The sequence below is a fragment of the Tamandua tetradactyla genome, chromosome 11 (genome assembly GCF_023851605.1).
Source record: "Tamandua tetradactyla isolate mTamTet1 chromosome 11, mTamTet1.pri, whole genome shotgun sequence".
Classification (NCBI taxonomy): Eukaryota; Metazoa; Chordata; class Mammalia; order Pilosa; family Myrmecophagidae; genus Tamandua; species Tamandua tetradactyla.
The window spans coordinates 64,594,915-64,615,993 of NC_135337.1; the positions used below are offsets into that span (position 1 = coordinate 64,594,915).

At 36.8% G+C, this 21,079-nt stretch overlaps 1 protein-coding gene and 1 pseudogene across 7 annotated transcripts in view; one reads left to right on the forward strand and one right to left on the reverse strand.

The window, feature by feature from the left end:
• MAP3K4 (mitogen-activated protein kinase kinase kinase 4) overlaps positions 1-21,079 on the forward strand; it is a 176,181-nt gene that overhangs the window by 79,337 nt on the left and 75,765 nt on the right. For all 7 annotated transcript variants that reach the window (XR_013159450.1, XM_077120783.1, XM_077120782.1 and 4 more), the window contains exon 3: positions 7,693-9,056. Coding sequence is in view for 6 of the 7 variants with exons in the window: in XM_077120783.1 (XP_076976898.1) it covers positions 7,693-9,056 (1,364 nt within the window). In the remaining variant the exon portion in view is untranslated. The remainder of the gene's footprint in view (positions 1-7,692; positions 9,057-21,079) is intronic.
• LOC143650959 (ubiquinol-cytochrome c reductase complex assembly factor 1 pseudogene) lies at positions 17,749-20,052 on the reverse strand (annotated as a pseudogene).

The following is a 21,079-nucleotide window of genomic DNA, read 5'->3' on the forward strand; positions in this document are numbered from 1 at the left end:
GCAGATATCTATTTAATCTTCTTGACTATGTTGATTATGTTAGTTCAGGTAAACTTAGATGATATAATTTCTAACTTGCCTTACTTGACACATGTAAACTGTTATTTGTCACAAAATGAACAAATGATTGATTGAGGGCACTATAGTCAACTCCACTGCATTTCATTTTTGCTCCTCATTTACTCCATCAGCACGTTCTATTGGTTCACCCTTCAAAATGTATTCAAAATGATTCTACCTTCATTACCTTTACTGCCGCTGCCCCCTTCCACATACCAACATCTGCTGATTGGATAATGCAGTAGCTTCACAGTTGGGCTCCCTGCTTATAGCATTGCTCCTCTTTATTCTGCTTACAGCATATAGCAGACCGAATGATCCTGCTAAATTTTGAGTTTGTTCATGGCGCGTCTTTCTACACAGCCCTCCAGTGGCTTCCTATCTCACTTAAAGGTAAACGCTTAAGTTCTCACAGTGGCCACATGACTCTTATGTCTCCCCATTGTCTTTCTGAATTTATCTTCTATTCTCCCTCTTGTTGGTTCTAACCCAGCCACATGAGCCTTCTTGCTCATACCAGGTACACTCCTCTTTGTCCGGAGCACTCTTCCTACATGTTTTCTCTTATCCCCTTCAGGTCTTGGCTCAGATGTTACCTTCTTAATGAGGCTTACTCTTACCACACTAGTTAAAATCCATCCTCTCAATGGTTCTTTCCTGCTTTGTGTTTCTCCATTGCTCTTATTTAACATGCAAATAGGCTTACTCATTTATTTTGATATTGTGTCACCCATATTAGAAAACAAGCTAATGAGGTCCGAGGTCTTTGTTTTCTGATGAATTTGCAGTGCATGGGATGGTGCCTGGTTACATTGTAGTTTCTCAAAAAGATATTAAGTGAATTAATTTTATGTTAAAATTGGATTCCTGTGTTGAGGAAATAAATTTTTCAATGGTATCTTCCAGATCATTAAGCCTAATCTCTCTTTAGATGAAGAGACTTAAGCCCATGTAGAGATTCTGTTTTCTAATTTTTAAATCATAACCTTTCCTGCCTTCCTATTACCCCGTGCTATAGCGTGTGATTTGAAGTCACTTCTCACTCATTGAGTATTGTAATTTCTCCATAGTTAATAAATTTCAAATGTGAAGTTTTATCTTCAAACTTAAGTTTATTAATAAGAAAATTTTGTGATCCCTGCTGATCATGATGAATCAGCAAGAAAAAAAAACTTAAAATTTAAGTTTTTGTGAAACTGTGGGTTTCACTAGATTGTGCCAACCAAAATATGCTATGTCATTGACGTTAGAAGTATAGGAGAAGATCTTCTCTCTTTTCTGATTCCTAGAGATTCCCAGTCGGAGCATTATCTCAAGAATGCTGTACTGTACAGATGACAGCAGCCTGCATGGTGGGGCTGTGGTCCTTGCCAGATGCTTTTGACATTTGACATTTGCTCACCTGTTTTCCAAACCTCTCACTTTGAGAGTACACTTTCATTTTCTTGATTGCACAGGAAGATTTCTGTAGTACTTTTTCATCTCTCCTAGCAAGGAAATCTACTTATCTTTCTGAAGAGGGAAATAGACGAGATTTCTCTGCAGGCTCCCATCACCATTATACTGGAGGCAAAAGTGGAGCCTAGGATGTACCATAGCCCAAGAGAAAATTGATCCTTAGATGAGCCTGTAGAATATATTTGCATATTGGAACTTGATATTCTGGATGAGAGACTCCTCTGAGAGTGTCTGGGAGGAGTGGGGCTTTTAATCCAGTGTGGTTTGGGTCATCTAGATAGAGAGATCAAGAGAAATTTCAATGTTAAGAAATACCTTATTTGTTTTGTAAAAGAGAAAATGAATGAAATGCATTGTACCCATTGCTAGATTTTTAAAATTTTTGTTTCAGAACTTGTAGCCATAGATTTGTTTACCTGTTGGGCATTTTCAGTTACATTTTCAATTGTGCTTTCCAGTTCAGGATGATCTAACTGAAATTGTTTTATCTCCTTCCCTCATCCCTATATTGACTCCCTTCATAATTTTCTTAAATCAGCTAATAATAACATGTTTTTCTGACCAGAAGCCTTGGCTATTATTTTACCTTTCCCTAGCTTTTCATATTCAGGCAATCACCAGGTTGTCAATTCTGGTCTCATTGACATAGTGATCTTTAAGGCCTAATGCTGCCTTGGTTTTTTTAACCCTTTAACCCAATCTCAGTCTGACTTTCAGGGTTCCAATTTATATTTCCCAGATACCCATCTACTGACTGACCTGCTTGACTCTCTTCTTTTCTGCCTTTGTGCTTTTCTTCCCTTGCTTAAAATATCCTCTTGCCTTCTTTGCTATCCTTATTTAACCTGAATACATCCTTCAAGGCCCCAAGTTAAGTACCTACTTTTAATTAAAACCTTTATAGACTGTGTATACATAACCCACTATAATCTCTGTCTTTTATAGTACTCAATATACCTGCCTTTGGTTGGTTGGTACAGTCTTGTGAAAAACTCTGGCAGAGTATAAAGGTGGTGTGGTGTCAAGAAGGTGACCCTGTTCTAACATGTGTTCATTGTAGTCCTCATTGCACAACATTGTTGTGAAGATTGACAATATTTGTAAAGCCCTGCTACAGAGTAGCTGTTCAAAAAGCTTATTGATTCACATCATCATTGTTGCTTTTATCTATGATGTGAATTTTGGTGTTCTCTGAGGGCACAGTAGAGTGAATACTGAGCTTAGAATATCAGGACGAGAGCTAAGCATTTTTGGCCTTGGTAGATCTAAACTTCTAAGCATCAATTTTCTTCATGACAAAATGGTGATAATACCTCACATAGATTTTATTTCTAACTTTTTTATTGTATGATATAACATATATACAAAGCAAAGAAAGAGAAAGCAATCATTTTCAGAGCACTCTTCAATAATAGTTAGAGGACAGATACCAGAGTTTGTCATGGGCTACCATACCATCCTCTCAGATTTTTCCTTCTAGTTGCTCCAGAACACTGGAGGCTAGAAGGAATGTTTGACTTATCATCACAATCAAATTTGTTTTTCTTTTTTGTGAAAAATAACATATATACTGAACAATAAATTTCAGAGCACAGCAAAATTAGTTGTAGAACACATTTCAGAGTTTGATATGGGTTACAGTTCTACAATTTTAGGTTTTTACTTCTAGCTGCTCTAAGATACTGGAGACTAAAAGAAATATCAATTTAATGATTCAGTAATCATATTTGATTCCCTACCTTCTCTGTACAGCTCCACCATCATCTTTGGTCTTTCTATCCAACTCTTTAGGGGTATTTGGGGGTTGTTTGGGCTATGGTCATTCTAACTTTTTCATGTTGAAAGGGGCAGACAGTAATATGGAGTAGGGAGATGGAACTAGCTAATTTTGTTCTAGAGAGGCTAGGCCCTCTACGTTTCAGGACTTATCTGGTCCAGGGACCTATCAGGAGGTTGTATGTTTCTTGAAAGTTACCCTAGTGCATGGAACTTTTGTAGAATCTCTTATATTGCTCTAGGTGTTCTTTAGGATTGGCTGGAATGGTTTTGGTTGGGGTTTGGCAAGTAATGACAGGTAGCAATGTCTAACTGAAGCTTGTGTAAGAGTGAGCTCCAGAGTAGCCTCTCAACTCTATTTGAACTCTCTCAGCCACTGATACTTTATTGGTTATACTTCTTTTCCCCTTTTGGTCAGGATGGAATTGTTGCTCCCATGGCACCAGGGCCAGTTTCATCTCTGGGACTCATCTTCCACGCCACCAGGGAGGCTTTCATCCCTGGATGTTCATGCCCCATGTAGTGGGGAGGACAATGGTTTTACATACAAAGTTGAGCTTAAAGAGAGTGAGGCCACATCTGGGCAACAAAAGAGGTTCTCCAAAAGTAACTCTTAGGCATGCTTATAGGTAGGCTAAGCTTCTCCATTACCTACATAAGCTTCACACGAGTAAGGGGTCAAGATCAAGTAAGGGGTCAAGATTGGCCTATTGATTTGGGTGTCCCTAATGTTTGACACAGTATCAGGGGATTCCCTGATGATAAAGTTTAATAGTTCCATATTTTCTCTCCCGTCCCTCAAGTATTTGCCAATACTTTTTGATTATCTGTTTACTATATTCTAGGATGTATCCAGGCATTACATTAAACTATACAGTATTAAGGGCTCTCATTCTTACTCTGGGCTCCCTGGGTTTCAGTTGTTCAAATGATCTATCCAGACAGGTTGAGTTAGATTATGTGCTACAGAAAATTTAGGTTCTGGACAAAATCAACCTTTCTCCTTTTGGTCTCAAAGAGTAGATGTGGTTCTAAAGTACAGACAATGTCTTCCTTACCCCTGTGTTCTAAATGAAATCCCAACCTGATCAGCTTTGCTCTTATCTCTAAATACCAGGTTATAAATATATAAAACAGGCTTTCAAAATCCAGAAATAATAATTACCAGTCTGGACTAAATGTATCTGCTATAAGAGCTTACAATCTAGTCCTCTATTTTATTACAAGCATTTCCTGAAGGAGACAATAATTGCTCTTTTGCTTCTGGCTTATTTCTCTACCAATTTCTTCTTTGACCCACTGGTTGTTTAACAGTGTTATTTAATCTTCACATACTTGTAAAGTTCTCGTTCTTTGGTGGTTATTGATATCTAGCTTCATTCTGTTGTGATCAGAGAGAGTACTTTGAATAATTTCAGTGTTTTTAAGTTTATAAAGACCTGTTTTGTGCCCTAGCGTGTGATCTGTCCTTGAGAATGTCCCATGAGCACTAGAGAAGAATATATATCCTGGTGCTTTGGTTGTAATGACCTATAAATGTCTGTTAGGTCTAATTCATTTATCAAGTTTTTTAACTTCTGTATTTCCTTGTTGATCTTCTGTCTGGTTGTTTTACCTATAGAGGAGAGTGGTGTATTGAAGTCTCCTACTATTACTGCTGAAAAATCTATCACTCCCTTCAGTTTTGCTAGTGTTTGTCTCATGTACATTGGAGCTTCCTGATTGGGAACATAAACATTTATGATCGTTATTTCTTCTTGGTTAATTGTCCCTTTTATTAATATATAGTGTCTTTCTTTGTCTCTTATGATGTCTTTACATTTAAAGTCTATTTTGTCCAATATAAATATAGCTACTCCTTTCTTTTGTTACAACCTGCTTGGAACATCTTTTTCCATCCTTTCACTTTCACTTATTTGTATCGTTGTGTCTAAGATGAGTCTCTTATAAGTAGCATATAGCTTGATTCATTCTGCCAATCATATCTTTTAATTGGTAAGTTTAGTCCTTTAACATTCAAAGTTATTACTGAAAAGGCGTTTCTTGAATCCACCATCTTATCTTTTGGATTTTGCCAGATCTATATTTTCTTTTCTCTCTTTCTCTTTTTATCCTTTAAGTTACCCTTACTGGTATCCTTCAATTATAAAATTTTGTGTTTTTTAATAACAAAGTATAGTATGAATTGGTATCTTGAAAAATAAAATATAGTGAAGTTAAATTTGGAAATACTTGTTGCTCTTGCCATCAAATACCATCCATCACTTTACTAAAAAAAAAAAAAGAAAGAATAGTGTGTGTCCAAATGTTATATTAATAAAAGTATACAGAACTCAGAGAGTTAAAACAGTAGCGAAGAGGCAAGAATAATTTGCAAAAAGATGACCAGGGAAACTTTTTTGTGATTAAGGGCTGCTAAACATTTATAGCTAGAAGCAATAAAATTGTGAAGAAAATTAGTTTTAAATGAACTATATAAACAATTCTAAGGTTTTTAGGAGTACATAAAATAGATTAATGCTATCGATAAAATTAAATCAGACCTAAAATGTGGCTGTGTTAAAATAGTTCTATATTAAGTTACATTAAAAATCCTTATAGACAAATTAGTTTTCAATTCTTTGTGGTGGGTCCGTAAAGTAAATTAAATATAAAATAAACCAAGTTGGATATGTTCTTAGGAAAATTTAGTTTAAAAATCCTTATTTTAAAACTAAGTTAAATTGACTTATGAGGGGAATTGTTTTTTTTGTTTGTTTCTTTGTTTTTTGGCATGGGCAAGCTCCCAAATTGAGCCTGGATCTCCGGCATCGCAGGCGTGAATTCTGCAACTGAGGCAGCGTTGCACCACCTGTGAATAGATTTTAAGCAGTTTTTTTGTTGTTGATTGATTTTGGCTACATTATCTGTAAATGTAAGGTAAATGTACTCAATTTCATCAAATCTAAAGACATGCTGTAGCAAGAAAAAATACTGCCAATTGATAACACAATGTATATTTCTTAGAATTTTTTAAATGACAATTCTTTTATACTTGATATTTAGACATAGATTTTGAAAATAATTTATTACTCATATGAAAAATATTTATGTAAGGAAAAATATAAACGAAATGTATTGGTGAATATATTCCTAAAAGGTATTTGCATTACCATTGCTTATAAATGAATTTTCAGTTCAGTTCAGAGATGTTAAAATGCATATGTATATGTCCCAGATTAAATGAACTAAGTTTCTCTGGTATATAGAGAAGAGATTGGGAATGGTGTTATAGATTTGCCCATCATTAATAAATGAAGTGTTAGTGGATGAGACCACCCAGGGACAATAAAATCAGAAGAGAAGGAGATCTTAGATTGGAACTTTGAGAAACATTAACATTTGATGTAGTAAGTAATTTCCAAGGACGAAGTATGAAAAGGAGTGACTTAAGGATCAAGAAGAGAACCTGGAGACGGTGGTACGGAGAAAGCAATAGAATGAAAGAGTTTTAAGAAGGTAGAGGTGATTAATAGTGTCAAAAACAGCAAAATAGAAAGGAAGCTATGTGCATGTACATGTATATATGCATACATATATGTATCATTTCAATGCTTGGAATTCAATTCATAGAACTTTTTACAATTATTTGAAAGAAAAATATAATGCTTACTTTCTCTGCATTAAATTTGAATGGTTTTATGTGCCAGTTAACGAACAAGGCAAATTATACTGAATTAGTATCTATATATATCTCTTCAGTTTTGTTATTGTTGAATTTATGTTACTGCTTATATGTTTGTGGCAAATAAGAAATGAAGGAATGCAAAAATTAAGGTTTACATTTTTATCAGCTGCCTTTCAGATTCTTATAAGAATAATCTTGTTGTGGGTTATTTGATAATGTAATTTTAAAGTAAGGTGTCGAAGATTCTTTTGTCATTCTACCTCATTTTGCAAATGAGGAAATTGACCCAGAAAACTTTAACTGTGTTCTGATTTAACACATTTAGGTAATGGCAAAGAAAGGACTTGTGTTTTCTCCTATAACTGTTCTGTCAGGTGTGCTATGCTATGTGTCCCTCCTTGAATTGTAGGTGATTGCTTATGGACAATTGTTCAAATGTAGTGCAGAGGCAAAGAGCTCATTTCAGGTTAATAGTGGTGAATATAAGCGAATATAGCAAGTATAATATTTGCAGAGAAAATAGACAAAATATTTTGGAGAATTTAGAGAGAAATGTTATGTATCTATTTCTATTCTTTTGATTTCCAGGATATAGTATAGTTCTTTTTTCTTTTCCAATAATAGCCTAAAAACATAAATGTGTGTGGATATAGTTTTATTGATTGATAATATTTAGAATAGCTTCGTATTTTAGAGTAATATAATGTTTTTTTTTTTAATTTTTTTAACAGAAAAGATGAATGCACCAAATCAGCCCCCACATAAAGACACTGGAAAAGCAGTGGAGAATGTGGAAGAGTACAGCTATAAGCAAGAGAAAAAGATTCGGGCGACTCTTAGAACAACAGAACGAGATCATAAAAAAAATGTGCAGTGCTCATTCATGTTAGACTCAGTGGGTGGGTCTTTGCCAAAAAAATCAATTCCAGATGTGGATCTCAATAAGCCTTACCTCAGCCTTGGCTGTAGCAATGCTAAGCTTCCAGTATCTGTGCCCATGCCTATAGCCAGAACTGCACGCCAGACTTCTAGGACTGACTGTCCAGCAGATCGTTTAAAGTTTTTTGAAACATTACGACTTCTGCTAAAGCTTACCTCAGTCTCAAAGAAGAAGGACAGGGAGCAAAGAGGACAAGAAAATACATCTGCTTTCTGGTTTAACCGATCTAACGAACTTATCTGGTTAGAGCTACAAGCTTGGCATGCAGGCCGAACCATTAATGACCAGGACCTCTTTTTATATACAGCCCGTCAAGCCATCCCAGATATTATTAATGAAATTCTTACTTTCAAAGTTAATTATGGGAGCTTTTCTTTTGTCAGAAATGGAGCTAGTTTTAATGGTACTTCAGTAGAAAGTCAGTGCAGAGCCCCCCATGGAACAAAGATTATGGGTTACTCAACATATCACGATCATCTCCAACGCCAGCGGGTCTCATTTGAGCAGGTAAAACGGATAATGGAGCTGCTAGAGTACATAGAAGCACTTTATCCATCATTGCAGGCTCTTCAAAAGGACTATGAAAAATATGCTGCAAAAGACTTTCAGGACAGGGTGCAGGCACTCTGCTTATGGTTAAACATTACAAAAGACTTAAATCAGAAATTAAGGATTATGGGCACTGTTTTGGGCATAAAGAATTTATCAGACATTGGCTGGCCAGTGTTTGAAATCCCTTCTCCTCGACCATCCAAAGGCAATGAACTGGAAGATGAGGGCGATGACACAGAAGGAGAATTAAAAGAGTTGGAAAGTAGTACGGATGAAAGCGAGGAAGAACAAATCCCTGGTCTGAGTGCACAAGAGATCACACAACCCACTCAGAACAATTTTGACATTCAGTCACGGGGCTATTTATCAAAGAAGCTTGAAAGGCTTGAATCGGAGGATGATTCTGTTGGCTGGGGAACACCAGACTTTAGTTCAGAAGCGGGCCTTAATAAACATTGTCTGACTTCTATTTATAGACCATTTGTGGACAAAGCACTGAAGCAGATGGGGTTGAGAAAGTTGATTTTAAGACTTCACAAACTAATGCATGGTTCTCTACAAAGGGCACGTATAGCATTGATAAAGAGTGATCATCCAGTGGAGGTAGGTTTCTGGTAGGCCTTAGTATAATGTTTTGTTGCCCTTAGTTCTATATTTATTTTATATTTATTGTAAATTACAATGTATATTGTTTTATTATGTACTTTTAATATTCCTTATATTTTTACACATAATGGTAGTTGCGAATTGCAGATTTAAATGTTTCTATAAATTGCTGTGATACTGTATGAAATTGAGTGATTAAGTGCAAGATGATGTACAAAGGGAAGTCAAATCAACTGTATAAATATAGGATAAGGAAGGACAGCCTAGGTATAAATAAAGAGGTAAGAAAGCCACAGTCATGGTTGACCATGAGGTGAATATGAGTCAGTAAAAAAGTCAGCATGATGCTAAAATATTTTTAAATGGCTATGGCATCCAAGGGCACAGATATTGTTCTTTATTCTTTGCAATAGTTTGTTTCCTTTTTTGAGTGGCATGTCCAGTTTTGGTCACTGTATTTTAAAAAGATGTGGATTGTAGAGAAGTGTTAGAATGATCAAAAATATACATATACACTATTTGGCAAGATTAAGTGTTTAGCCTGCATACTAGAAATTTAAGGGAAGGTTTTGTTGTTTCCCAGTGTGTGTTTCTATAGTTGAACATTTTTTTGAGAGGAATGTGTGCCCTCAATATGGAGTGGTTGTACAAATTTAGTTTTAATAGCTTAATATCTCAGAAATTCCTTGCTAAGAGTGATAAAATTAGAAAGGAGAGGATATTGTTTTTGAGAATTTAAGAAGGTACCAGCAGTTTTTCAGTTCTGGTGAGTTTGTATGTTTATCTGGCTAAAAGTAAAAGTACCCAGATTTCCAAGATTCTTTATACCCCTATTCTGAATCTTAGGAGCTATATTCATACGTATGTATGTGTATATGTGTATGCATATGTATATGTATGTATTTTTTATTTTTTTTAAATTGGTAGAGTAAAACCATGGATACATAATAATGGTTTGTTCTGTCCTTCAGTTTGTGAGTAACTTACTTTTGGTGTAAGTTTTTGGTTGGAAAGGTTCAATTTGTATTATCAGGTACACATGTAGGCAGTACAGGGTTGACATTTAATTTTTATTTTGAAGCGCTGTTTTGAATGATAAGGATGCAGAAACCCTGGCAGTCTTCCCTCTTTTCTACCTAAGAGAAGAGGGCTTATGTGCTGAGGACACAGTGCGAGGCATGTCAGGACTTCTTTAAACTGCTTTACATGCCATCCTCCAAATTGCCTTCCTCTCCCTCCCTGTCTCCTGCTACTAATGAGAGGGCTTTGAATCCATTTGGTGTGTTGGAGTAAGAAAAAGATTGAGAATAAGTGCACTGAATTTTATTAGGATTTATAGTTGAAGAAAGACTGTATCAGGTTACCAGTAGTTTTGAAATCTTGTCAAAGTTGTATTCCTTTGTTTTGAACAATTGAGATTTAACCAAAGCAGTTTTCTTGCAAACTGTTATTTGAATTGACGATCATTTCCTTTTCAAAAAAAAATTGAACTACAGAAGCCCTTGTCAAACAATGGAAGAGAAATTAAAAGCTAAGATAGGAGTTCTTCTGTGTTGGAGATTAATCCCAAGTAACAAAAGGCAAAGCTCTGAAATTATAATTAAATGTGGGAAAATGACATTTTTATTCCTATTTTCAGGAACATAATTTCTGCAAGGGAAGGATATGTGTTCATGAACTTGAATATATGTACATGCCCCTCTGGGTTTGCTTTATTTTAGCTTTTTTAATTGTATTGAAGAAAGAGCCAAAAGTTTTTTTGTTTGCTTGTTTATTTATCTTTATTGAGAAATCTTCACACTCATACAGTCCATACATGGAATACAATAGTGGCTCACAATGTCATCATAAAGTTGTATATTCATCACCATGATCATTTTTAGGACATTTGCATCACTCCAGAAAAATAAAGAAAAAAGGAAATACTCATGTATCTTATACCCCTCACCCTCCCTCTCATTGACCACAGTATTTCAATCTACCCAATTTTTTACCCTTTATTCCCCTACCCCACCCCCATTTTTAATTTATTTTTTACTCACATGTCCATATTCTGGATATAAGGAACATCAGACACAAGGTTCTCACAATCACACAGTCACATTGTAAAAGATACATCATTATACAATCATCTTCAAGAATCAAGGCTACTGGCTACTGGAACTTAGCTTAACAGTTTCAGGTATTTCCCTCCAGCCACTCCAATACACCATAAACTAAAAAGGGATATCAGTATAATGCATAAGAATAACTTCCAGGAAAATCTCTTGACTCTGAAATCTCTCAGCCACTGAGACTTTATTTTGACTCATTTCTCTCTTCCTCCTTTTGGTCAAGAAGTCTTTCTCATTCCAATGGCGCTGAGTTCTGGCAGCTCATCCCTGGGAGTCATGTCCCATGTAGGGGGAAGGGCAGTGAGCTCAACTGCCGAGCTGGTTTAGAGAGGCCACATCTGAGCAACAAAAGAGGCTCTCCTGGGGTAACTCTTAGGCATAATTATCAGTAGACTTACCTTCTTCTCCTTTGCAGGAATAAGCTTCATAGAATGAGCCCCAAGATCTTGGGCTCAGCCTATAGAATTGATTGTCCCCACTGCTTGTGAGAATTTCAGGAATTCAGATGGGGAAGTTTAATATTTCCTCCTTTCTCTCCAGTCCCCCTAGGGGATTTTGCAAATACTTTAAAATTCTCTGCCCAGATTACTCCAGGTTATATTGGAGCATCACACTAATCTGGACAAACCAACAAGATTTTATGCCCTATTCAAGATTCCATGTAACTATGGTGTTCAAGTAAACTGTCCATACGAGTTAAATTAGAAAATGTGCTACAAAAAATATAAATTTTAAGAGCCAGGGTTTTAAAGTCAAATAACTGAGTTCCATTTCTTGCTGTGGCCTCTTAAAAGTCTAGCCAAATAGCTTTGGATAAGTGACCATCTTTTTGACCTAAAGTCTTCTCATCTGTAAAAGGGGTATAATAATACCATCCTACCTACCTCACAGGGTTGTTGTGAGGCTTAAAAGGCTATATGTATTAATGGTAAAATGCTATACAAATCAAATATGAACTATTACCTTTTTTAGAAGTTTTGATACACTTCTTTTTTTCCCTGGAAGCTAACTTTGTCACTATGAAGTGGACTGTTGTATATTTTATTTGTTAATGTATTTTACCTTTTGATCTCTGACAAATAAGCATACATTTTAAGCAGTATAATCTTTTGGGTTTGAAGTCTGTTTTGTTTTCATTTTTACTTCTTAGGAACATCTTGATCTACCAGTACCATAGATTGTACATAGTACATATCTATGTGACAATAGGAATGAATATAGTTAAAAGATTTTGTAGAAAAGAAGAAATATACCTGTGATACTTGATTTTTCTTGTCTATGTCTTTGTATTTTTATTCCTTATGATTAAATTACTTATAAACAGTTGTTTCAGTTTGCTAAGGCTGCGGGAGTGCAATATACCAGAAATGGGTTGGGTTTTTCAGTGGGGATTTATTAAGTTACAAGTTGCAGTTCTAAGGCTATGGAAATTAAGGCAGCACAAGAGGATACATTCAGTGAGGAAAGGCTGTTTTCATACAGGTTACTCTGTCTCATGGGAAGGCACATGGTGACGCCTGCTGGCCCTTCTCTCCTGAGTTGGTTTCCAAATGGCTCTCTCAGCTCTTGTGGGTCCTTTTGGCTTCTACTGGTGCATTTTCTTTCTCTAAGGATGTCTAAATTCTCCAGGCTGTCTTAAAGGACTCCAGTAAGTGTCTCAAAACCCACCATGGGTGGGGTCACATCTCCTTGGAAACAACCTAATCAAAGGTTCCCATCCGATGATAGGTCTGCCCCTACTAGGTTGGATTAAAAGCACCTGGCTTTTCTGGGGTCCATAACATCTTCAGACAGGCACAGCAGTGCTTACAAATAATGTAATCTTATATTTGATTCCCTTTGTTTGTAAGCAAAGCTTGTAAGTTAAGAAGAAAACTATTTTCCTTCTAAAATTCTATTATATTTCAAGATCTTTGTTTAAAACATTGTTACTAGTGAGCCTAAAAAAATTATTTGCAGTTTGCTTTAATAATATGAATATCACAAATAGCCTTAATGGCTTGTTCAGAATTAGGAAATAATAGCTGCATAACTTTTGTAAATTCATTTTCTCAAGAAATATTTCTAATTACTTAGGTAATCCCTCATTAACACATGAGTTATGTTCCTCAGCTCACATGTAAGACAGTTGTTTGATACTGAAAGTATTTACCTATAGAAATAGTACATTAAACTAGTGAGTCTCAGACCATCAAGTGAAACTTATTTAAATGTTATGTAGCTGAACTAATAATACCAGCCTAAGCTTTATTCCTGGCAGTAAAGACAACATAATGGAAGAGTTAAAAAAATAAGAGGAAACATCTTTCTTTGAACTCAGAAATTATCCTAGGTCTTTTTTTTTTTTCTTAATAGTCTTTAGTTTACATTAATTGAATTTTCCCCATATACAACCCTATTGTACATTTGTTCTAGTTCATGTAAGAACTTTCTTATATTTGTACAATTAATCACAGTCATTGTCCACAACATGTTTTGCTGTTATGTAGTCCCGTGTTTTATCCCCTAGCTTTCCTTCTAGTGATACATACTTCTCCTTTCAATTATTCTCACACTAAGCATTGTTAATTACATATACATATTGTGTTCCCATCACCTCTTCCCATTTCCGAACATTAACAATCGACCTTATTAAACATTCTGTACATCTTAAGCATCATCTGCCCATGCTCTGTCCTCTTTCTGTCTCCTGGTAACTTATACTGTAGATCTGAACTCCCAGAGTTATGCAGCTGTAAAAAGAAATGAAGACCATGTAACAGCATAGATGAATCTCGAGGATGTTATTTTGTTGAGCAAAATAAGCAAAAATTTTGAGACACAAAAGGACGAATATTGTATGGTCTCACTATATGAACTAATTATAATGAGCAAACCCTGGGTGTTAAAAACTTAGTTCTATTTATGTTCCCCATTTATCTGCTGATTCTCTTGTTCCCTTGATGTTTAGAGCGTTTGGGAATCTTTCCTACTTATTTCTCCCATTTTTCTGTAATCCAAATTATTCTTCTTATCTGAATGTGTTTCATGTCAGATCTTAAGGATGAATGTATCTGACAGCTATTTAATAATAGTGTGCTGATGTCCCTTTATGACAAGGGTCTTCTAGCCCGAAATCCTGCTCCTTCTCCACTATATACTGCGTGTATAGTGACCCTTCCCACCCTTCCTTTAGAATTAGTCAGAACTAACTCAGCAGTCTGGTAATTTCCTGGTATTCTTCCCAACAGTTACTGCAGCCAAGTGTGGATTTTGTAATATTATTTACAGCTCAATTTTAGCTTAATTAAAACAAGAGACCATGTAAACATATATGAGATTTATAGAAAACTCAGAAAGATAGTACAGTGTTCCCGTACCTCCAGTTGTTGTTTTTAACATGTTTCTTTTTTCTCTGAATGGATTGTAAGATCCTGTGACTTAATCAGATCCAGGATTTATTTATTGACTAGTCGATTGAACTTCCTTGGTGGCCAGGTAATTTGGCTGTTGAGTCTCCCAGGCTGTGTTGTCTAGCCATATAGAGAGATTAAGGATTGTTGCCTTTCCCAGTGAGCCTGTAGCAGATGGTTAATAGGCTGGAACTGTAGAAAATGCCAGAATTCTTGAGAATTATTTCATAGAAAGTTTTATAGGGCTTTAAATAAGCGTTTCGTCTGATGTCATTCTGTATACCAGAAGAAAAAGCATTTGTCTTGCCTAAGTCTTTTTAAACAGATGTGTCTTAACCCTGGCTACATTTATCACACTAATTGTTTTTAAAATTATTCAGCTGTTTTAGAATTCTTGCCTGTTATTGGAAACCAAAGTGTGTATTAATTTAAAACAAAATATATGTCGAACATGAAAGGATAAATTAATCTTGTTTTCCTTAGTGCTGATGGAGAATAGTAAATGGAAACACTCAGCTTGTTCTTCAGTTTTATTTTTGAGTGGTTATGTGGTAACATTTTATTTGTTTGATGTCGGGTTATATATTACTATAATTCAAAGTTGAGGTTTTAAAGAACAGAAAGAAATGTCTTTTCCTCCCAGACATATATGAATCATTCATATAAAGTAGTTAAGAATTTTATATTATCTAAGCAGACAGCATAGTCCTGATTTCATCATTAATGTATTTCTGTTAGCCAGCGATGTAAGTATGATTTAAAAAGAAAAAATTAAAGCACCCATTTTTGAAGCATCCATTTGTTGACCTATCACTTAAATATCACCATTGTCATCAATCAGTACAACATGTATGAGAACACAGAATTTATTGAAGTTTGATCTTCTAGTCATATGTTCTGGTCTTCACTATTGGATCATCAGTACCTGCAGAAGGGACACTGGCACTTTTCTAGGAACGTTTCCACCTGTTAATATATTCATCAGACATTTGCTTAGCACCTATTATATGCCAAGTACTGAGCTCTGTGTTGGAGATTCATAGTTAACTAGAGATACATGGGTCTTCTTTTTCATGAAGCGGATCGTCTGGACAGGGAAGTCAAATGGTAAAATAGCACAGTAGTGTAAAGCATGATAAATACAATCATACAATCATTTGCAAGGCACAGATATTGAGAGATTAAATGTGTGATTTAAGACAATCACAGAAAGTTTTATAGAGGACAGTGGCATCTGAGCTTTTCCCAAAAACTGTGTATGAGTTCACCAGGAATACCTGACAATAAAAAGTATTAGCATGTGTGAAAGCCCAGAGGCGTGTATGTTGATGTTAGAGAAATTTAAGAGGTTTACAGGTAAAGGTAAAGGAGGAGGTGATAGGAGATAAGGATCAAGATCTATTTGGAGACCAGACTGTTAGGCCAAATAAAGGTGCTTAATACTTAGGGTGCCAATGAAACCTTTAAAAATAGAAGGCATAAGGTAAGTCTTCTAGAACAGAATCACTTTTGAGGTATCATGAGGTCAAAGGATTAAAATGCCGGAAACAAGAAAAGCGATTGAAAATTCAATGTGAATTAAGGCAGAGTATGGAAGAGAAAATGGATTTGAAAAGTACTTAAGAGGCAGAACTGCTAAGACTTGTTACATGTCTGCATGTATGGCTCAAGGAAGAGGGAGAACTTGTGGAAGACCGTGTGTGGGCATTTATGCAATGACCGAACTGTCAGCTGGAATTGTGAGGCTCTCACAGGAATGGTGGCCCATTGTGAGCCAGGTGAGAGCCACCATAAAAAATAGAGACCTGTCTGCAGCACAGATTCTTTGCAATTCAGCGTTAAGTATAAGGTGCTCTGGAAGTTCTAGATATAGGGGCTATACAAATCTGACCTTAAAGTATGGTTGCCTGTATTTGCTCTAAAGCAACTCATGATCTGGTAGGAGAGACAGATATGTTAACAATAGTAATTTTACAGCTGTATAAATATAGTATTTTTTAAAATTGTTTTGCAGTTTTATTATGGCTATCTCGTAATTTGCTTTGACCCTTTCTGGAAGTATACAGAGTACAAATAAATGACAAAATTGTTCCTAAAAAACAATCCCCCTGCGGGAAAGAAATTATGTCTTTCACTTTTTTGTATAATAACTGTTTACATTAGAATAACATTTTGCTACAGAAAGAACTTTTGGTTTTGGTTCCTATGCTGAGGCCAGAGAAGTTACTAAATAGTTGTAAAATAAACTGAACTGCTGATCAGAGAGAATGGTCCCTCGTTTCTTCTTTAATTCATCAAAATTTATACTTCTGCCTAGAGATTGAGGGCTGAGAGAACAAAGGTGAGGAAGCCAAACACAGTCTCCATTTGAAATTCACAGTAAAGTAATGAAGATGGGTCAGTAAAAAAAAAAAAAAATTCAGTGTAATAAGGCAAATGCTAACAGAGCAAAGAATACTGTATCACAGGAGCACCACCAACCACATGCCTAGGGCAGACAGGAGAGACATTTGAGAAAGCATGGAATTTCTCCAGTCTTAAGAGAGAGGTGAGAGGGTTCCAGGTAGTGGAAATCTTGAAAATGTCAACTTTTCTTCAACTTGAAATGTCACCAGTGGTAGCTATTCTGCCTCCATAATGTCATTCACATTGTCTCACCAGGCAACCACAAGTGGTTCAGTTTTCTTAGAGAAAGAATAGGTTAGGGGCTCATAAAAACAGACTGGAGATGGAGGCAGGGTTCAGACCAGGAAGAACCTTGTAGCCTCCAAGGAATCTGGGTTTTATTTTGAAGGAGGGAAGATAGTGGTAGATAATGAAAGCTGCTGATGGTGAGGAAGTAAGGGCACTGGGACCCAACAGATTTTAAAGATACAATATGACCCTTTCAAATGCAGCGCCTTATTTCAAATGCAGTGCCTTATTACACATTGCGTTACTGCTAACCTGAGGGCAGAGAACTTGACTCTAGAGGCAGGAACTATCTGATGTTGGAGGTGTTCGCTAGGATGTTGAGAAGGGGAGTCAGGTGCTGGATTGGGCTGCGTCCAACTGCTTTTAAAGTTTGTTCCAAATCTGAGATTCCAGGATTCTAAAGCAAGCCCGGTAGCTGAACTGGTGCTGTGGGCTGGATCTGTGACTGGGGAGCTGCCTCCAGAAGGGGTTTTCTCCCAGCACTGTGTCCTACGAGATCGGACTCCTGGGCGCACTCCCAGTCAGAAGCAGGTCCACACCATTCATGGTCCAGGTGCTGCATCTGTTCCCTCGCATATTTCACCAACAATTCAAGTTGTCGAGGGTCTTCACATTTCTGGTCGAAGAAGCCTCTCCAGAGGGCGACAGCCAGGCCAGGGTCATCTGGAAGGATCCCCTCATCGTATCCCGAGATTGCTGTGTAGAAACTATTTGTTGTGAGGATCATGTCCTTCAGGATACAGAGATTCACTAGCCCCCAGGACTCAGCCATGCTGGTCAGCATCCTCGCACATAAAACGCACAGTGAGTTGACACGTGTTTTTCCCACTCCAGCCTCCCTGCTCATGCAGACTAGACACATCCATACATGAACTAGAGTTATAAGAAACCATGAATTGAATGTATCATGTATCTGACACCGTAGTAAGAATTCCTCAAGCTCAGTTTTCTCCACACAGCTAGTATCCATGTGCAGGGCCGTGATCTTAACTTCCATTTGCTGTATTTCAAAGTTCCCGTGAATCCCATGGCTTCTGTTCTCTTTGTGAGGGTAGCAGCCTTCTCCTCAACAGGGTGTGAGGAGTTCTTAGAGGTAGGAAGCTTGTCTGTGGTATCGTACTTCCTCCTCAGCTGTATGTCTATTCCAGGAACCTTTTCTGATGTACCATGCCACGGCCTGGCTCATGTGGGGCCACTGGGCAGTGCCAGACAGAGTTCTGCCCCTCAGTCCCTGGGTGGGAGACACAGGTACCAGCTGACAGCACACTGGAACCCACTGAGTGCTCCTAGTATGGTTCCTCTGAACTCTGCATCCCTGCCCCAGACCCTCCTAGGTAGTATGTTTTTAAGAGAACTTTTTCCAAATGCATGTTCTGTTTACTCTCTGTAAAGTACTATGCAGTGAATGGTGGCTCTACTTTAAAAATGAAGGAACCAAACCTGAGAAGCTAAATAATATTTCCAGAATCACCTAGCTAATTAAATGACTTGAAAGCATGTTTTTTTCGTTTTTGGATCCTTTATCTTTTCCCATTAAGCCACACTATCTCTAACTATAATGAAAGTCAAAATAAACTCAGGCTTTCTTATATTCTAGAGTAGCTAGAAGGAAAAATATGATTATATGGTAGCCCATGACAAATTCTGGGATCTGTCCTGTAACTACTTGTTGAAGAGTGCTTTGAAAACTATTGCTTTTTTATTTCTTTGCTTTGTATATATGTTATACTATATAATAAAAAAGTTAAAAATAAATAAATAAATAAATAATAAATAAAATGAACTCAGGCTTAAATGTTTTAGTTGGCATGCTGTGGGAAAGAGAAGATATGTTGGAAAGGTATCGTGAGGTGGGCTTTGAAAAGTAAGAATTCTGAAGTAGAAAAATGAAGAAGAGTATTTTTCTGATGAGGAAACAGCATGAGCAAAGGGAAAGGGAGACAAAGGTACACAGTGCTGCAGGGTCCTTGAGGCTGGAGTTTGGAGGATTGTGGCGAGAGAGATGAGGCTGCACAGGAGGGTTAAACTAGATCCTGGAGAGTCTTAAATATCCAGCAAGTTCTTTGGGCTTTACATGGTAGATGGGCAGATGGGGATGGTCCTTGAATGCTTAATATGAGGGGATAAACTATTAAACATTTTCTGACTACCTCTGATAAATGCTAGGCATTGGGATGATTACTGGGAGTACAAGGTAAGAAAGTTAAAGTCCTTGCCCTTGTAAATTTCTTGCTAAGGAAATAATTGCAAAGTGCAAAATAACCAGATGACCAGGAGTAGATACTCTGGTGGAAAATAATGGAGAAAATACTGAAAGAGAATGGTCTGGGAAAGATTCCTTTGAAGTGACTATTAACTGAGAACCAAAAGCAACAGCAGCCAGGCACAGGTGGAGCTGAAGCACCAGGGCCGAGCAACCCCTGCAGAGGGGAAGCTCGCAGAGCTTGACTTGCTGAAGCGAGTGGGGCTCAGTCAGGGTGGCTGGGGTGGAGCCAATGAGGGGATGGGACTACAGACTAATTCTGGAGGGCAGGCGGAGATGGACTGTTAAGCCCTTGTAGGCCAAGATGGACATTTAGATTTTATTCAAGTATAATGGAAACTCTTGGAGGGTTCTATAAGCGTAGTCTGATTTATATTTTGAAATGATTCCTCTGGCTGTTATTTGGAGAACAAGTTGAAGTAGGGCATGATAAGAGCATGGGGAGATCAATTAAGAATTCAGTACTCGATGGGAAGATAAGATAAATGTGAATGACATTATGGAAGCAGAATAGCTACCATTGGTGACATGGTGAAGAAAAGTTGACATTTTCAAGATTTGATGGAATCAGTTTTCTCAATAAAAGGAGAAGGTTGGGGGTGCACAGGTGGTTCAGTGGTAGAATGCTCACCTGTCATGCGGGAGACCCAGGTTTGATTTCTGGTTTATGCACCTCTACCCCCTAACCCAACCCCCCACCCCCCCAAAAAATGGGGAAGACAAGATCTTTGAATATGCTACTGGAGTTAAAAAAGAATGGAAAAGCTTCACATTCCTTACTTTATGGGGAAAGGTATAAGGAATGTAATGGATAACTAGAAGAATAGGTGAAAAGTGCTAGAATTCCTGGGAAACATTAAATAATGGATATTTGGGTAGTACCAGTCAGGTCAGTTTTGTGAATTCTTTTTTTTTTTTTCATCAACATCATTCAAGAGAATAAATAGATGAAAGAATTGGTTGAACACATTAGTTTGTTTGTTTTATATGCTGTATGGTAGGGTCCATGTGAGTATCCTTTATTGCGGCACCATTTGTTGAATTTTTGTTGTTTGTTTTTGCTTGTTTGTTTTTTGGGGCAAGTGCATGGATCGGTAATCAAACCTGGGTCTCCCACATGGCAGGGGAGAATTCTACCACTGAACTGCCCTTGCATGCCCCCCCCCCCCCCCTAGTTTTTCTAGGTACATATATGGCTAGTTAAGGTGAACTGATGTCTGGTTTTGTAAACTTTTCTCAAATTTTAATAATTCTGTGGTTTTCTCGGGCTAGAGATAGAATACTGTATAACCTTTGAAATAAAGGGTTTTGTTCATTTAATTATGATAAGAAATGTTAAAGTTGAATTTGATTCTTTTTAAAAAATTATTTTATATTGATATATATGAATGTCATTCTTTTTATAGTATACTTTTTTCATTAAAATATTCCAGTTTGATTGTAGTTCCTGGTATGGTTTTGTAATGCTCTCAGAACTTTTTGGGTTTATACTGAAAATGATGAATTATTGTAAGGGTTATTTTTCCTATGGGAAAAAAATAGTAATTTTTTAGATTT